The sequence below is a fragment of the Python bivittatus genome, unplaced genomic scaffold (genome assembly GCF_059951505.1).
Source record: "Python bivittatus isolate LINGU-HERP-01145 unplaced genomic scaffold, Pbiv_v1 ctg000350_np1212, whole genome shotgun sequence".
Taxonomy (NCBI): domain Eukaryota; kingdom Metazoa; phylum Chordata; class Lepidosauria; order Squamata; family Pythonidae; genus Python; species Python bivittatus.
In genome coordinates this window covers 31,794,015-31,811,986 of record NW_028277074.1, presented here as the reverse complement: position 1 = coordinate 31,811,986, position 17,972 = coordinate 31,794,015, and the positions used below count along the sequence as shown (strand labels likewise).

The following is a 17,972-nucleotide window of genomic DNA, read 5'->3' as shown; positions in this document are numbered from 1 at the left end:
CTAATCCTAGCTAAAAACACACTATTCTTGCTTTTAAAGTGTAATCATATTATTATTATTATTATTATTTGACTGAACAAATGGCTAACTGGGAGTGGAGGGAGAGAACAGACTATTTTCATTTGAGAGTTGCATTACAAGCAGGATCATATCAGCAGTCACACCACGTTCACATTGTCAGAACTGAACTATCAACCTATAAAAAAGACTCACCTCTCATACTGTTTCTTTACAACTGATATCGTTTATGTCAAAGTTTATTTGGAAAATGAAAATACTTGGTTTTAATAAAGTGTATAACCTCCTGAGATAGCTTTAGTTAATCCACACAGATATATTATTTATATTATACAGGAATATACTATTTCTAATGTGGTTTAAGTTTCTCATTCATCTTCTGAAGCAGTCCTATGCATGTAAGTAATTTTCCTTTGGTTCAGCACACAGGTAGTGGTATGAATTGTATCTTCTACATACGATTTCATTTTTTAAATTATTCAAATCTCGGAACAAATTTCAGTTCACTCTTTACGTTCTGGATTTCTGAGAGATTAACCGCTGGGCCTGGTAACTTCTTGGCTCCTGGGAGAGTCTTTTTCTTTTCTTCTTCAGGTGGGGTTGGAAGACTCTACATAAAAATAATGAACTTTATTCTTAAATTGGTTATGACAAGTTAACTAGGTAACATCTTCAGTGCTGGAATGGAATGGGTTTGCTCTCTGTTTATATACAGTGGCTTGCTCTGCCAGTGTTGGCGGAGGTGTTTCCCCCCCCCCCCCCGGTAGTTTCTTGATTAGAATATTGTTTACTGCTTGATTGTATGTCTAGTGATAATCTTGGTGTTAATCTCTGCTTATCTGGATGATGATTGGTGGTGAGGAGATGTTCTGGTCTTTTGTTTCCTTTTTAGTCTCTTTTGAATAGTGTGTAGATGATGTTTATTTCTATGTGCCTGTTGATGGCTGCCTTGTCTGAATACCAAGCTTCCAGGAATTCCCTTGCATTTTTGGATTTAACTTGGTCTAAGATGCTGACAGTTTCCCAGTTGAAACTATGGTTAAGTCTCTCCATGTGTTGTGAGATTAAGGAGTTTTCATCGTGTCTTCTGACCCCACTCCCTTCTAGCACTGAACATGTTACTTAGCCAGGTAACAAAATGTTTGCAAGAAAACAATCAAGCTCAGAGAACCCCAAGGACTCCACAGTCCAGCCCTGAGCTACATATATTCTCTTCTATTGATTCTCTTCTTTACAGAACAGGTAAATAGTTTGATGTCATCCTGATGCTTTGGGCTACAATTCTCATAGTTGCTTTCATTGGCCATGTTGCTGGGGAGGGGAGGGGGGCTGAAATTCAGAACACAACTGTCACATGCCTATTTCTCTTTGGTAGGAACCAGGCAATTTTTGAGAGCTTTGACAACAAATAATTTTTTATAATATCTGCCACTCATACATGGACTTCCATGGGGAATGGCAAAGGGGGCAAAGGACAATGTATTTATAATGACATAATCACTGAAATGCCATGACTTACTTTGGCAGATGTTCTGACCCAAGTATGTAATTGTGGCATTGATGTAATTATGTTGCACGCATATCATCATTTTGGCATTGTTATTATTATGATGTGGACCTTAATGTGTCCTATTCTCACATTTGGTCATTCAAAGTTAAGGGGAACCCCAACTGTGAAAATGTACGCCTAGTCATGCTGCATGGCTATAACTTCTACCCTTGATGATCATCCTGATAGGGGTTATCCCTCATTCCTACATTCCACGATATTACTGACAAGTTCAAACTTTGTTCAAGGCTCTTTTCTAGGACTGTGTATATTTGGAAGAAACTCTTTGGCCCTCAGCTAAGCACAGTGCCTGTCTGCTATTTGTTAAAATAGTCTGCCTTTTTTCAGGATCACATGGGAATCTGAAAAACATTAAAGATGCTTTAAAGAGTCAACTCATTAAAGATAATGGGGCTCTTAAAACAGCCATGTCTTTTTTCAGATTTACAATATGTGGAAGCCTGAAGAAAGTCAGTCTGCTTTAATAAATAGTAGATAGATGTTGCACTTATATGAGGTCTAGAGCACTTCTGAATTATTTTCAAAGAATCTTTTTTAGTTCCTGAAAGCCCATTGATTCCAGTAGTTCTCCATTGGGCAAGGTATTATAGGTGCCCATTGTGATGCTGTATATGTTTCTCATGCTTATCCAACAAATACAAAAGATATTCCAGAATATCAACTGCATCCTTTACTGGCCTACTGCAGGAATAACTGCAAAGATCTGCAAATAGTCAAAACAGTTCAGATCAATTCTGGCTGCATTTTCAACTGGAATTTATCACCGTGATTTGTATTTTATGGATTGAAAGGACTGAAAACAAAATACAGTAAGGCAAGAGTACTATCCAATGTCAAAAAGAGATAATGGTGTGAAGACACAAGTCTAGAGCTGATTCTGGGTTGTTCAAAGTGTCCTTAAAATACTGAAAAAATATAAAACCATATTAGGGCACTCAGTAAATAACTTACAATAATACATAAGTTACAATAAGTTAAATTGAATACATGATAGCATATCTTTATTTACAAAGAAAGAAAGGCCTTTTCCTTCCATCTGTTTATATTTCAGCTAAATCATTTTCTTCTTGCAATTTAACATTTTTTTGCCCAGTGAATCAGGGAGTAATTAAGGCATGGATGACATTATTCTATGTTACTGCTTATGTGGCCTAGTTAAAATTCTTTGCTGAAATCTGGTTCCATCTTGCAACTGGAAAGTAGAAGTATGGGTTTGTGTTATGACTGTGCTATTACCTAGAAAGATTTAACTCCAGAAGTTTCATTTAACGTCACTATTTTCTTTCAACAAATCATGTTTGTTGGAAGTCCAAATCCAATGGCACCGACTCTTCTGCACATCATGGTCTGCTGGCCACAACGGGGTACTATGATGTAGATAAAGAGTTGGGGACTTATTGGTTGTGTCCCCTCTTTGTCTGTTGTATTCCCTGCTCTTTGTCTAAGGCAGTGTTCCTTAACCTTGGCCGCTTGGAGATGTGTGGACTTCAGCTCCCAGAATTCCACACATCTCCAAGCGGCCAAGGTTGAGAAACACTTGTCTAAGGGATTGTAATCTGAGGGCACTGTCTTTCTGCCTTTCTTCCCAAGAACACTTGAAAGGAGCGCATGTTCTTTGCCTGTTCTCCTGCTAGAATGTAATTAGAGGGGTGCTAGGCTTTGCCTATCCATGTAATGTATTTCCTGTAAATAAATCTCTTTTCACTCATCCTTGTTCACATTAGATTCCCATTCTCAGGAATGCTGACATGCACACATAGAATGCTTCAACCTCCAACGATGTGCATATGAAATCAGAATTTGGCTTGAAGCGTATAGAGTCAATTGTATGTCTCACGGTGGTAAATTACTTCATTTAACAGATCTCTAGCTGAACAGACTGCGTTCTCATCCGAACTATTCACACCTCCTACATTTTCCTCGCTTCGTGCCCTTTCATTCAGTTTCCATCTATACCCAAAGATCAACCCAAATTTCAGCCAATCAAAATCTTCATTAATAATCCAAGAACTTCAATTTACATATTGTATCTTGGAGTTTTCACCCTAACCCTAAAATGTAGGCCCTTCCGCAATTTTAATTTTAAGACCACAGGTAATAATCTTTGGTCTAGATCTTGCATGGGTTTAAAATCAGCTTTGCACCTGTGCAATCCCACATCATCATCTGTTTTTATTTCTGACTCAGATGCGATACATCCAAAGCCCCCCCCCACACACACACACATTATTTCTACTTGCACTGTCCATCAGTGGGAATTTACCTCATCCTGTTTACCAGTTTCTGGGTTCAAGCCAGCCTCCCTTCCCACCACAGCAGTACATTTGCTGTACAGCCTTGGCATAAATAGCAACCACTTCTTTTGCTTTCAGAAATCATGAGGCAAATGACAGGATGTGAACTAAAAATGTCTGTGGGATGCAGGGCATTAGCTAAGAGTCATTATTTGTCCTTCTGGATAAATCAAAGGAAGGACTGATAGGGTTATGCTGTTCTCAGCATTTCAAGGTCAACAGCATTTCATTAGATGATCTCGATTATAGTCTTGTGAGAATACATTACCTCTGAGTTATTGGAATATAGGCAACTGTTGGCTTGTAAGGTAGTCTCCAGATTAGAGGTCCTCCTTGCATAAATTAGGCAAGCATGCTTAGGAAAAAACTGGGCTGTGGTTGTGCTTGTAGCATCTTGGTCAAAATATGCCAAAAACAGCTGGTAGTGTCCTTACCATTATCAGGAATGGTGCAAGTGGCATAGGTATGACGAAGACTGGTAATCTTGTCTACTCTTTCTTTAAGTGTGATGTGAAAGCCTTGGATGACCATCACCAGGATAAGAGGTGAAGGTCAATATTCGTAGGTCCATCTATTGATGACCACAGTCTATGGAGCTGCAATTTGGAATATTTTTTATTGTTTTTATTGAACTATGGTTAAAAAACAATATCAGGTAACTACATTAAGATAAATCCAAGATGCACAGAAGGAAAAAAAAGATATAGAAAATACAGAAAACAAAACAAAACAAAACAAAAAACATTACAATGTAAATAAAGGGACAGGCACTGTGCATTTACAAATTTACCATGTATACCATATATGTAAATTATACCATATTATAGCCTATTGCTACTGAGGTGGACCATAAAACCCATCCAAATTTGATAAAATTGTGGTTCCTGCCTCTGATGTCTCATTATTTTAACTTTGTGATTTTTCCTAATGTGGCAATTGAAGAGGCCTTGTTAATCCAGATCTCAACTGTTAGATTATCTCAGAGTTTTCCAATGTTGGGCAATTATTATTTTGGCTGCTAAAATTAAATAGATAATATTGCAATTTCAAAAATAAGAAGCATCTATGTTAAACAGCATGAATTAACAAATGAACAATGTGTGCCTGTGATTTTTTTTTTTAAGGGAAAAGAATGTAATAGTTCTGAATGAAAGCAGTCTGATCTTGTGGAGTGAATTGATAAATACATGCATGGAAGTGAAGGTGTAGATTTTAAGTGTGAATAAAAGGGGGCTAAAATTATGTCAGAAAGTATTAAATGGTGTCATCTAGGATGTTGTGGGTATGTATGAAAGTAGGAATCTTTAAGTTGGGGATAGCTGCATATTACACTCCAGTGAATGGAGATGTTGGAAGAATCAGAAGTGAAAAATTATCCCACATGCTGAATTAATGCAGTCCATGAACATGAATGAATGAGTGGGAATATGAAATGTGATTGGGCCAATTGGAGATACAAGAATGAGTAAAAATGCTGACTGTCAGGTATCTGCTTAGAAAAAAATATCTTTGTTTCTAATACATGGTTTAAGTGTAAACCTATTCCTATGTAGACATATAGCTAAGGAATAGTTAAAGAGGATAGTGATGTGTCAGAGTGAAATTGAAACTGAATCCAGTATTGTAAATGTTAGTGTCTGAAAAAAAACAAATGAAAAGGAAGGCATACATGCAGTGAGATGTTGAAATATACCAAGACTGCAGTTGTAAATGTTTTAGCCGAGAACTTTATGAATCTGAGAAAGCAAGTTTATCTATGTTTGTTGATTTAGTGAAAACATTTTATAAAGTGAATAGACTTGAATTAAGGATTTTTAATGAAACGATGAAGTTTTAGGTTGGTTGCTGAATATGGTAAAAGCAATATTTGATAGAAGTAAAGTGTGCATGAGAATAAACAGGATGCTTAGCAAATGATTGATCAAGGACTAAAAGAACTGTCTGATGTCCCCTTGGTCCCCTATATATTTATAGATAAATGTATAAGGAATGCTTAGGGTGATGTTACAAATGAACTGTAACATAAGCCCACTTTTTTTTTGAGGCTGTGTTCTGGGCTGAGAACATGAATAATTTGCAGCTAAAGTTAAATGGACTGTACAATGCAGTGAGGAATATAGATCTAAAAATGAGTGTCAAGAACAAAGAACAATGTAATCATGTTTGGGAAAACTGAGTGAGCAATTGGAAGTTATATGTAAATCACAAAAAATAGAGTGGGTATATGAATTTGTACAACTTTTTAGAATGTTTAAAAGATGGGGAAATGAATGGATTTTTTTTTAAGGTATGCAAATGCTGATAGAAAGGTAGTGAGTAGTATGAAGTCTGTTATGAGGACTGAATGTTTGTGGAAAGAAGCAAAAATGGCTGTGTATGAGAATGTGCTTCTGCCTAATTTGTTATATGAAAGCAAAAGTTAGGTATGGTAGGAGAAATGTAACTTGAATACAGTGGGAAAGGGTTCCCTAAGAAGTCTATGCAGTAAAACAGGAAGAGACAGGGTAAAGATTGAATGGGTGATGAATTATTATGGACTGAATACAGAAGTGAGTGAGCAATACAAAAGAAGTATGTTGAGGTGGTTTGGTCATACAGAGAATGAATGAGGATCAAATTGCTATAAATATGTATATGAAAGAAAGAGAATGTGTGGGTTCCCAACATGTTTGTAAGGGGAATAAGATAGAGGATTGCAGGGGAGCCTAGCAGATTATTACAGAGGGATTAACCCCAGGCCTTTTCTACCTGAAGTAGTGCAGCGAATGGAGTCTTTTAGCCACATCAGGCAAGATGCATAGTACCTGAAGCCAGTCCAATTATTTTGGCATATGAGGCAAAATATCCCACAAGCACCCTTCTCAGTCCCTGGCAGTAAAACAAACCCAATAATCAAATTACTTGATTACTATATTAGACTAATAGCTTCTTCATCTTTCATAAACTGCTGCCTGAGGCAGGTACTTCATAGAATAGGGTTGCACTGTAGTTGTATTAGAATAGTTGTAATTGTAATTATAATGGTTAAGGTACACTTTGTGAGCCGCCCAGAGTTCCCCATTGGGGGAGATGGGTGGAGATAAATCTGAAATGTAATGTAATTTTGTCTCACGATAGGGCAAGCCCTGTTAAGGGAACAGTTTCTGCAATGTGAAAATGCTAAATCACAGATTTCAATTTATAGCTGCAGGGAGGGCCTTGATCACTGGTGAAGAACCTAATGCAGCCAAAAAACAAACAACCCTAAGGCAAATGTGCAAAGATATGTCTAAGATGTCATTAAATCTGTTGCTGTTCCATTTTTTCTTACTGCCTTTATATTGTCTCTGTTGTTTATATCAGCCTACCACAACTTGGTATTCTTCTGATGTGCTGGGACCACAACTGCCAGAATTCCTAGCTTTTGACCACAGCGACTTAGAATCCTGGAATCATAGTCTCAACACATCTGGAGACCACCAGGTTGGGGAAAGTTTGTTTAGGCAAGGCTGGACATTTTGGCTATCCTAGGAAACCCAATCTTCTCAAGGTAGTGAGAAGTTTGTTGTGACACAACGTAGCATTTTCAAGAAGTGAGCAGACTCAACATTTAACCAAGTTAGCAAGGACTTGGTTATTTACAGTCTTGCAAATAAATCCACAAAAATCCTCAGGGGGAAAAAATGCTGTCTTACTGAGGACTGTCAGAAGAGACAGTAGTTAATTTTCTATAGTGGGCAAGGGGTAGATGGAGACTTTTTTCTCTTGTGGCCAGGCTGTTTTTTCTGTTGGGTTCGGACAAACAACTGAGGACTCCATTCATCGTCTGGCAGGCCTCTGTTCACCTCTATGTAGCTCCTTATGGCCTATGGCTATGGACAAGAGCTTAAATACAAGAACACCACAGAAATGTAACTTGACTCTCTCTGATGCCTACATTCATCCTGCTTTTAGTATGATACAGTTAATTTTAGTAATTCTACCTGATAGAAATGCTTTGGGTAGCAGATTGGTCTTCATTTCTCTGACACATAAAGTGAAATTAATGCAGCTCCCCTTCCAGATACTATTAACTACAGATTTATATGCATACAGAAAGGTCCTGCTTGGGGGTCAGGCATGGAAGAGAGGGGAGGTGGAAGAAATAATTATTAGATGTGTCTCCCAAGGCAATATCACTCTGATCCAAACTGGGACTCTCTATAGTTGCTTTTAGAATACAATTATTATATCACAAAATCCAATCCTAGACTGTTTCACTTGGCCCTAAGGGAAGGATAGTGATAGCTCAAGATCTTTATATAGCTTCAGAAAATGCAATATCCTTCATACTCTTTAGTTAGAATAGAATAGACAGGATATGCAGAAAAACACCTCAGAAACAGGGTTTGCAACATTTTAATGCTGATCTTCTACTGCTTCCCTATATTAGCACTCTAAAATACCACTGTCCTTTAACTAATGAGATTAGAATGGAAATAATTATGTTTATACTGACTGTTTACTTATGTTTTCCAGATATATGAATTTTCCTGAGATTGGTTTTCCTGAGATACTGCAGAATGAAATTTCACTGGCCAACGGCAGACTTATTAAATGTATGGTGTTCTATTCAGATAAACATATACTGTTCTTACCTCTTCAGGTTCAGTAGTTTCTTTTCTTTTAGGAGGCTGACCTGCACCAGGCAAAAGTGCTCCCATTGGGATGTTGATATTTGCCTGGAAATTAGAGATCATATCAGTGCACGAAATTATATTGCAGTAGATGTACAGAAATTATAGAGATGGGTGGAGTTTTCTTGATTGTCCAGATAAATTATATTTTGTTTCTCATCTCTTTTATTAAATAAGCGTCTTCTTTTATTACTTTAAATCTAGGCAGTAATCTGAGATTATTTCATACAGCAAAATCCCAGGTAAAACTTCCATATCAGTGGCAGCGCTTCCACTTGCTTATGTGGAACTGCAGATTAGTGCTTAATATAATCTGGCGCTAGTATTTTCATGTTTAAGAGGAAGATTAGATTTGAATCCTACCCTCTTCACATTTCCCTTTACTTAAAGAGTGTGTCTATACTAGACAGCCTTGGGAACTGGGGTTTGAGTCTGGGAAGATTGATGTCAGGCCTAGCCCAAGGAACTCCAAGAGACAATGCCAATTCAGTCCAGCTATGTTTATTAGCTACAACCTCTAGCAAGAATCTTCCCAGACTGAAACCCCAGCTCCCAAAGTCCTCCAGCCACAACAGTGTGAATTCCTCAGGGAGATGCCAGTCTCATCCTCTTGTTCCTCCCACGCAGTTCTGGTGAGCTAAGAAAATGTTTATCTCTCTGAGCTTGGCCTTCATAATTCCATTCCGTCACAGCAAGGCATTTTAAGGAAAGGAATTGGTAGATTTTCCCTAGCCTTGTTTCCCTTTCTTCCCACCAAAGGTCAAAGCATAGTAGGAGAATAACCACCAAGCATTCTCCTTAATGTGGGCTGGAGCAGATAGATGCCTACATTGGCAGGTGACAGGCATTATGGAAGAGGCTACAGTGAAGCAGGAGGGAGATTTTTTGTTGCACCATGCAACCCTTCTTACATACCTATTATCTTTATTTGAGCTATTTCTAAAGTTTTAATACTCTTCTGAAAAAATCTTCCAATATACCACACAGCTCTTCGACTGTCAGCTGAAATCCGGCTATTTTTAAACATGGGTTTAGTACAATATTCTTCTGAAAGTATGATAAACCCAAGTTTAAAATAGCTTAACAGGTAGTAGGCATAGGGAAGGATTGTGTGGGGTGGTGGAGTCTCCCTCCCGCACAGTGCCTTGACTCATTGGTCAGATCCCTCTTTCAGAGCTAGTGAACTGCACAGAGACCCAGTAGGTGCAGAGGAGAGGCCAGCTTGAAAGATATGGATTCTACTTCTGCCCCAACCAGAATGGTTCTGGAAGACAATGTCCAGGGATCACAGTGGATTGCATACCTGTACTCACCTAGTGTCCAATAGGGCCTACCCATTAGGGGCTACCCTTACATGCCACTGGCAGAATGACTGTTGAAGTATGTCAGATTATATCCATGGCAAAAAAAGTGTTGGGATAAAAAAAAATATATTTAACACTGGAACAGCTAAGGATGATTTAAGGCTGCCTCAGGCGTGGTCTGAGGATCAGATAAAGGCAATGCCATGAGGATACCACAGAAAAAAAAGAGGTGACTGGGCTATGTTGGGGTCATACTTAGAAACAAGTGAGGATAGACCAGAGTCCCACTCATTTAGAAACATATTCCAATGAATGTCTAGATGTGAGAGCTCCGATCTGTCTTAAGCTATTCTGTTTTTTTAAAGCAGAAGTCATGATGCAAACATAATTGCACTTTAATTTCCAGAGTTTTCAGGTGGAGAGATCGGAATACATGCTTAACTTTCCCATGGTTGGATCATGCTTAAAGTAATGTAGTCAGAGATTTGGGAGGTTGGGTAGTTCACTGGAGGACTGGGTGGGTCACTGGGTAGTTCGTGGAGGGACATGATGATGTGGTTGGTTCTAAGCTGAGCAGGACACATATATACCCACTATCCTGATGTGGGCACAATCATGTTTCTCTGCTATCTTGATCAGGAATATTGGACAGGAAGAGCCACTTTTGTCTTATTCTCCCCACCTCCAGCAATCTTGATGAAGACTGTTCTTTCCTTGCTTCCAAGTGACGTACTAGTTAAACAGACCAAGTAGAGGTCCACAGGCTGTGCACAGGGGGAGGGAGGGCTATCCATGCGGGAGACAAGTGATTTAGAGATACTCAGTATGATAACATTCCAGAAGAGAATAATGGAATCACAGAGATGGAAGGGGCCAATTAAGTAATTGACGCCCACCCCATTCAGTGTGGAAATTCAAATTACAGCCTTCCTGATGGATCACTGTTAAGCACCCCCTTGAAGAAATCCACTGAAGGGAAGCCCACTATCCATCCTGATAATTGGTTTTACTGCCAAACTGCTTTTATTCTTTGGAAGGTTCCCCCCCCCACCATTTGATTTGAATCTGCCTTTCTGTAACTTAAAACCATTATTTTGTGTCTTGCACCTGGGAAGATAGAGAACAGCCCATGACCTGTTTTGTGTGATGTACAGATATGTGAAAAGCGCTTTATGTTTCTGTCCTCCCCTCCCAGTCATCACTTCTGAAAGTTGAACATTTCCAATCCCTTCAATGTCTCTTTGTAGAATGTTGCTTCTAACCTCCTGATTGCTCTAGCTGCTGTTCTGTGAATCCTTGTTCGTTTCTCTGAATCCTTCTTATGTGTGCTGCTTAAAACGGTACAAAAAATGTGTGGTGGGATCTGAACACCAAATAAAGTGGAATTATTATTTCCTGTGATTTAGAAACTATACTTCTGTTGAACTATCCTAAATAATCAACTATTACACCAAACTTTTTCGTAAGTGCTATTGCAAAGCCAAGAATCTCCCATTCTATAACTGATTTTTTTTGTTTCCTAACCACATAACTTTGCATTTGTCTCTGTTCAATTTCATTCTCTTATTTTTAGCTTATTTCTCTAACCTCTCAAGATCATTCTGAATTTTATTTCTGTCTTCTAGGATGTTAGCTATCCCAGCCAATTTTGTGTCATCTTCAAAATTGAGAAGCATTTTCTGCACCTTTTCATCTGAGTCATGAGTCAAAGTATTGAACAGTACAGGACCCAGGAAAGGAGCAGTACTTTACTCTATTACGAGAAACCACTGATAAGCACTTTCTGAGTACAATTTTCAAGCCACTTATCCACTTAACTGTCATGCCATAGAGCCCACACTTATCCAGCTTGCTAATCAAGTATCATTTGACACTGTGAAATGCTTTCCTGAAATTAGAATATACAACAAACAATTTTCCAGCATTCTTAGCAGTACAACTATACACAGAGTTTGTGAACGGAGAGTAGGAAAATGTTATCCCTTCAATTCTGCAACAAGGAAACTCTGTAGTTAGAATGGAGTATGCATCAGGGTTCCTTCCCCAAAGATGTTTTATGAAGACTATTCATATGTCATGACAGTAAAAAAAAATCTTGAATTATTAGTTAGAAACCTTGATGGATGATTCCATTTATAAATAATAAAAGGATTACAAACTAAATTAATGCTGGCTTCAACAAATTAAATATAGTTAACATAATTGTTTAATAAGATTTGTTTATGACTAGATATTAATGCACTGGAATTTACTTTTGTCAAATTTAAAATGGAATCAAACAAAATGTAAAGTGTAAAAAATTTTATTTTACTCTTAGTAGGAACAACAACAAAAATGCCCATGGCTTTACTGATTATATTTTGTTAACTGCAAATATCAGTTAAAAAGTCAAAGTTTTTTTTCTTCCTTAAAAAAAATGTTAATTTGAGATTTTGTATGTTTTTACTTATATTTCTCTCTTGGTTTTTTGCCTAACTACAATAAATAACTCTTAGTGATGGAAAATTAATAATGTATGAATCCTACTGGGTTTACTATTATTTACTACTAGGAAGCAAAATATTTCTGTCTTCAAAAACTGCATCTGTAACAAGTTCAGGCCTCTTACAATGACACTAAAGCCTTGGCTATCCCATTCCCAGAATGACAGCGGCATCATTTGTAATTCAGTAGTTATGAACAGATTGCATATAACATCTGTAGTTTAATTCTACTATTTTACATTCAAATATACAAGCTTTGGACAATCTAGGTCCGTAGTTAAAACTGCAGACCAGTTGTACAAAGAAAACAGATATATTATGCCAGTGTTTCTCAACCTTGACCACTTTAAGATGTGTGGACTTCAACTCCCAGAATTCCCCAGCCAGCATAGCTTGCTGGGGAATTCTGGGAGTTGAAGTCCACACATCTTAAAGTGGCCAAGGTTGAGAAACACTGTATTATGCAAATGGCCATGGATCATGCATGGGAGTCAATGGAATTTAGCATTAGTCCTAATGTAACTTTTCATCTTAATTGGATAAGGATTTCTTGCCCTTTCCACTTGTATTCTTTTCAGTGGTATACTAAGGGTGCAAGTGCTATGCCCCCAGTACAGGCAAAAAGGGGGTGCTGCCAAAGATGATGAGGGCCTATACAGAGGGTCAGTGGCTGGTGTGGAGTCAGATCACTACTGATGGCATGCCAATCAGCTGCTTGGTGGTTGGCAGCCTGGCACTGCTATGGAAAGGGAGCTGGCAGTGCTCCCAGGGCCTCATGTTGTGATTTAGCAAGTGGAGATAGCCGCTCTGGATGTCAAATAAACTAATTATGCTGTTGGTTCCTTCATATATGATTATTAACACCCAGAATTTACGTTCAGGGAAGTGTGGCCTAACTCATCTGGATAATTTGTTAATTTGTTAGAATTATCCAACAAGATCTACTTGGAATTAAGAATAAAAAATTTTAAAAATCAGCCTTACCTATCATGACCAACAAGCAAGCTACTTGGTTTTCTAGTTCAACTATATCTGGAGGACCAAGACTCCCACCATAGTCAATCAGCAGAACCGAATATCCTGTTTAGTGGAATAGCCAGCTTCCCCAACCCCCTCCCCCAAGTAACAATAACTAGTATTTAAAAGAGAGATTTATTTCCAGTTGGCCGCTAAAAGAATGCTAATAATGACAAGTTAATTCTCTTGGAGAATAAGGAAAAACAGCACAAATAATGCGTGCCTGTATGCCTATGATAGCGCTACTTAAAACTTTAGATAACACACTGAATTATTATTTCACACTCAACACAACACACTGAGGAAAAAAAGTACATTCTGATTCATTCTTTTTATGCTCATAAAGGAATATGTAAGACATGGAGCAAATTGTTCATCAAAATAATTTAACTGCATGTCTAGCAAATTGAGAATAATTCCAAACTAGCATTAAAGCTCCAACCAAAGCATCATTCCATCTCCCCTTCATTCAAAGCAATTATTTATTAGCAATAACACCAAATACCTTACCTGAATGCTTCTCACATTTGAAGCTCGCTGATTTGACATTTTTAAGCAACAGGTTTTTCACTGCAAGCAAAAAACCAAATCCAAATAAAAAATGAAAGCAAAAACGTTATGGGTTACAATGGCATTCTACAAGCAAAGTTTTATTAACTACAATTTAACCCATGGTACTTCCCGGTAACTATTTATTCATCTGCCCAGATTATCTTTCAGACTCAAGTTTCAGAGTTACTAAGATACACGCACAGAATACTGCAAGGAACTTAGAACATCTGAAATTCCTTATTGAATTTTTTATAGATCCAACGAGTAATATCACTTTCACAACACAAAAAGAAATGAGCACGTGTTCCGTCAAACAGGCAAATGTTGGTATCTATTTACATTATTTATTTACTATTTACTTCAATTTACAAAACCGAATCACACAATATGAAACCAGAGTTTTCTGGATGAAAATGTCTTTCGGAAGACTGTAGCCTAAAGTGGATAAGCAAGCTACTTAGAGGCCTGATAAGAACGAATTCAGAGAGTAAGGACCAGCAGAAACTGCAGGAACAGTGGTATTCTGCATGCTGAACGCAGCTTCTCATTTTATTGTGCCTATCGAAGTATGACATGACCTGCATACATACTGTTTCCCTGAAGCCAGTTTCTTAGTCTATATGCAATCTTAAATGGAGACTAAAAGTAAATTATAAGAATAAAATGTAATCAAAATGAAAATTCCTCAAAAGAAGTACGTGATACAAGCTGTATAGGATCACTTTAAGCAGAGGCAATCTTTCTTCCATGACAGTTTTAACTGACCTCATTGCTGCTTGAGAAATCAGGATGACAGAATGTTGATGAGTAAAAATAGACTATCTTCTTGGACTGCATTCCCCATCCTCTCTTTTACTTTAGTGCATCTACTGCTTAATTATATTTGGCAATAAAGATATTAAGAGCATTATATCTTTATGTTTGACCGCATGAATGGAAGGAGGCTCAGTTAATAGAAGCAGATGGTGCTTCATCTTTCTATGGCGATTTTTCCCCTTTCACCAAAAAAACTTGGAATCTTGGAATTGTGATAATATTGCACAAGCATATCCACTAGGGAGAATTGGTGCTACTCTCTTTTATCAGCATAACGTGAATACTGTGTAAAGGAGTCAGAGAAGAAAATGAACTATTTCTAAAGTACCAGATCTTTTGCACTAGGGAAGAAGAACTTGTGCTCCTTTTGACATTGATAAACTACAGCTACCAGCAGCCTGGTCAACCCAGACAATTATATAAGGGGTGTACTAGACTGGAACTTTATGATAGACTCTTTATACTATTTATCCTTCAAAACAGATTCCCCAATTAGAAACTCATGAGTTGCTTTGGGCTTTAACTCCCAGGGATGCTGGAAATTTTAGTTCAGCCTGATCTATACACCTTTTTGAAGCCATTAAACTAGTGTAAGAAACTGAATTCAGAATCCTACCTTGTTGCCTTAAAGAAGTTTTGGACTACAGGTACTTTCTGTAGCACCAGCCTTGGGAATGTCAGCCAAAAGATCTGTTACGGGACAAATTCTTTTTCTTAATAATATTACTTCCATTTATCCTGAATTCGGTGGGGCTTCCTCTTCTGTGTGAATATTTTCAACCTACCTGAAACAATGTGGGTCTGATGCTACACTCATTCCCTCTCACATTTGCAAACCAGGGATGAACAGCTGTTTAATACTATTTTTTCAGTTACTGATAGCTGCAAGCTTTTTGTGCTGCGTACGATGAGATGCTTTGTCCCTTTTCTACCTCATTTTGGCGTGTAGATGAGTGGGTTATTTAAGTTTTAGATAGGTGTGTTAAGCATATTTGAGAAGTATTATATCCATTTTCCACTCTTTTCCACTGAAATCAGTGGGAAATTGCCAAGTTGTTATTAGTAATTGCCACCAGATTTTGATGACATAAGTTTTGGGAGCTCTGGGGTCTGCCATAGAAATAGCTGAGACCATCTGAAGTTCCTGTGTTGCCCCCATCTGTTGAAGAACCTTGGGGCACAACTGACAATTAGGAGGACAATTTTCCATTTTTTTCTTGCTCCTTCCCATGTCACGTAAAAGGAGGTTGAGCAAATCCATAAATTATAGGCCATAGTGATTTTCTAAGCAGTCTGATAATCAGTAACTGAATAATTTCAAATGTAAACAATTTTAACTAATCATTTAAATTGAAACAGTATTTAACTATGTGACTGAAAAACCCAGTCCTACCAGGCATACACACATTGGTCTCATGACTTACCCTTTACGACCCAAAGAAAGCTGTGCACTGGAGTAATTTAGCAAGTATTGGACTGTATATCCAAAGGTCCCTAGGATTTGTGAGCTGGTATGAGGGACAGGAAGAAATAAACACAGCTCCTATCCTCTCTGCCTTGTCTAAAAATAAGTCCTGAGGGGAGTGCTGAAGGACATGCAGCTATTCAGCACCAAGCTACTTCAATTTGCTTGAAAGAAGTGGAGGCCTGCGTGAGGCGCTTCTCTAATATCCATCTTTCATACTAACCTAGATGCAGTTGAAACGTTGGAAATGACATTGTCCTCATGCCCCCCTCCCCCATCCGCAATATGTATAAAACCAGCATAAGTATTACAAAGTGGTGCTGCATTATCCTTTTTAAAGACCTAGATAGAAATTATGCTGAGTAGCAGGCTTATTCGGATCGGAGGGGGATACAACTCGGTGTTGAAATTATTGCTCAGAGTGCAATTTATTTCATGAAAGGTCGCTGTGATTCCAGAGTTAATTATTAGTATTTTAGCAGTTAGAGAGAAAGGAATATTTCTGGGCTCAAACAGTGGCTATTATAATTTTGCTTACTTGTACACAAATATCCACAAATTAAATTATTTCAAGAAAGCCACAAGGAGAAAAATAAACATGCATTTGGTTAGTTGTCACCAACTGTGCTCAGTAGGCTTTTATGGAGATAAACTATTACATCAAGAGCACATACATTTATGATACTTCAAAGTCTCAGAACAACATTCTTTAACTAATTTAAAAAGTCTTGCCTGTATATTCAGTAGTTGCAGAAATAGTTAATGAAAAACATTATTGATCTGGTATAAAGAGAATCACATTCACAGCAATACAGCTCATTTCCTTGTTCCCTAGTTATCTATAAATGGGTTTCTCAAGTCAACCTTTTACTTTTTAAAGCTGTCCCCCTCCCACCTCAGCTCCCATTAGGTACCTGATTATTTATATCGGAAAAATTCCAGCCCGTCAGAGCAGTGAATGCTACACCTCCTTTTGTTGCTGACTGAGACACCTTGGGTCAGCTGAGATCTTTCATGTGAATAGATGAAGTTCTTTGTGCCGTGGATACTGTCAAGGGAGAGGACTTCTGGGGCTGGAATAGAGTGATGTTCAGAAGCCAAGTGTAATAGAGAATTCCTGTCATAGCTTGCAGTTGTTCTTCCTAAATATAGACTGAGATTCATCCTGTAACTTCATTCTGCCTTAGTTGAAAATGAGGCTCTCAAGTGTCAAGCAAAAACATTAGTGTGCTCATTTTCAGGTAATACGTTGCTGTCATTTTCTCCATGTGGAAATCTCAGGAGTTTTCATTAAGTAGTATTAAACTTGCCCTCCTCCTCCTCCTCCTCCTCCTTCTTTCCCGCCTTTTTTATATATAACTCTTTGCAGTGAACATACCTCGTACAAGTCCTCAGGCCACTTATGAAGAAAAAAATCATGGGAACATGATTCCCGGTATTATCAGTCAAAAAGAAAAAGTCAGTGCATACCATTTTAGAAACATTATATTGCTGTAATAATTAGTATTCCATCTTAAGCTCTTTACGAGACATTCTGTATAAGAAAATGATGGAAGAAGCAATGGGAAACCAGGAGGGAGAAGGATGTGTCTCACTCTTTTTGGATGAGTTTGCCAGAGTCCATGTATCAATATCTGCACACTGTATCTTGAAGTGGGATAGGACAAAAAACCACACTTTCAGATTGTAGTCCCATGGGCTGTCTTTAGGCATCTCAGGTGCTGGAGGACCCTGAGGTACAGGTAAAGGCATGCAAACATGAGCTTTGGAAATGGCTAGTACCAGGGCAAGGCTGTGT

At 38.0% G+C, this 17,972-nt stretch overlaps 1 protein-coding gene across 3 annotated transcripts; it reads right to left on the bottom strand.

The window, feature by feature from the left end:
• Nucleotides 1–224: 224 nt before the first annotated feature.
• SMPX (small muscle protein X-linked) lies at nt 225–17,274 on the bottom strand. Of its 3 annotated transcripts, XM_088144837.1 has the most exons (5): nt 17,089–17,274; nt 15,326–15,399; nt 13,852–13,911; nt 8,499–8,582; nt 225–628 (listed from the first exon to the last, which is right to left on the bottom strand). In XM_088144837.1, the coding sequence occupies exons 3-5, from the start codon at nt 13,888–13,890 to the stop codon at nt 494–496; spliced, it is 258 nt and encodes an 85-aa protein (XP_088000963.1). In that variant the 5' UTR covers nt 13,891–13,911; nt 15,326–15,399; nt 17,089–17,274; the 3' UTR covers nt 225–493. The 3 variants fall into 3 exon arrangements, with proteins under 3 accessions (XP_088000963.1, XP_007442646.1, XP_007442645.1); XM_007442584.4 differs by lacking the exon at nt 15,326–15,399 and having other exon boundaries at nt 17,089–17,269; XM_007442583.3 differs by lacking the exons at nt 15,326–15,399; nt 17,089–17,274 and adding an exon at nt 16,134–16,285.
• Nucleotides 17,275–17,972: the final 698 nt, after the last annotated feature.

Coding starts and splice junctions, on each gene's coding strand:
- SMPX (XM_088144837.1), bottom strand. CDS start 13,890: ATGTCAAATCAGCGAGCTTCAAATGTGAGAAGCATTCAG. Junction 8,583..13,851: donor CAAATGTGAGAAGCATTCAG/GTAAGGTATTTG, acceptor TCTAATTTCCAG/GCAAATATCAACATCCCAAT. Junction 629..8,498: donor AAACTACTGAACCTGAAGAG/GTAAGAACAGTA, acceptor ATTTTTATGTAG/AGTCTTCCAACCCCACCTGA.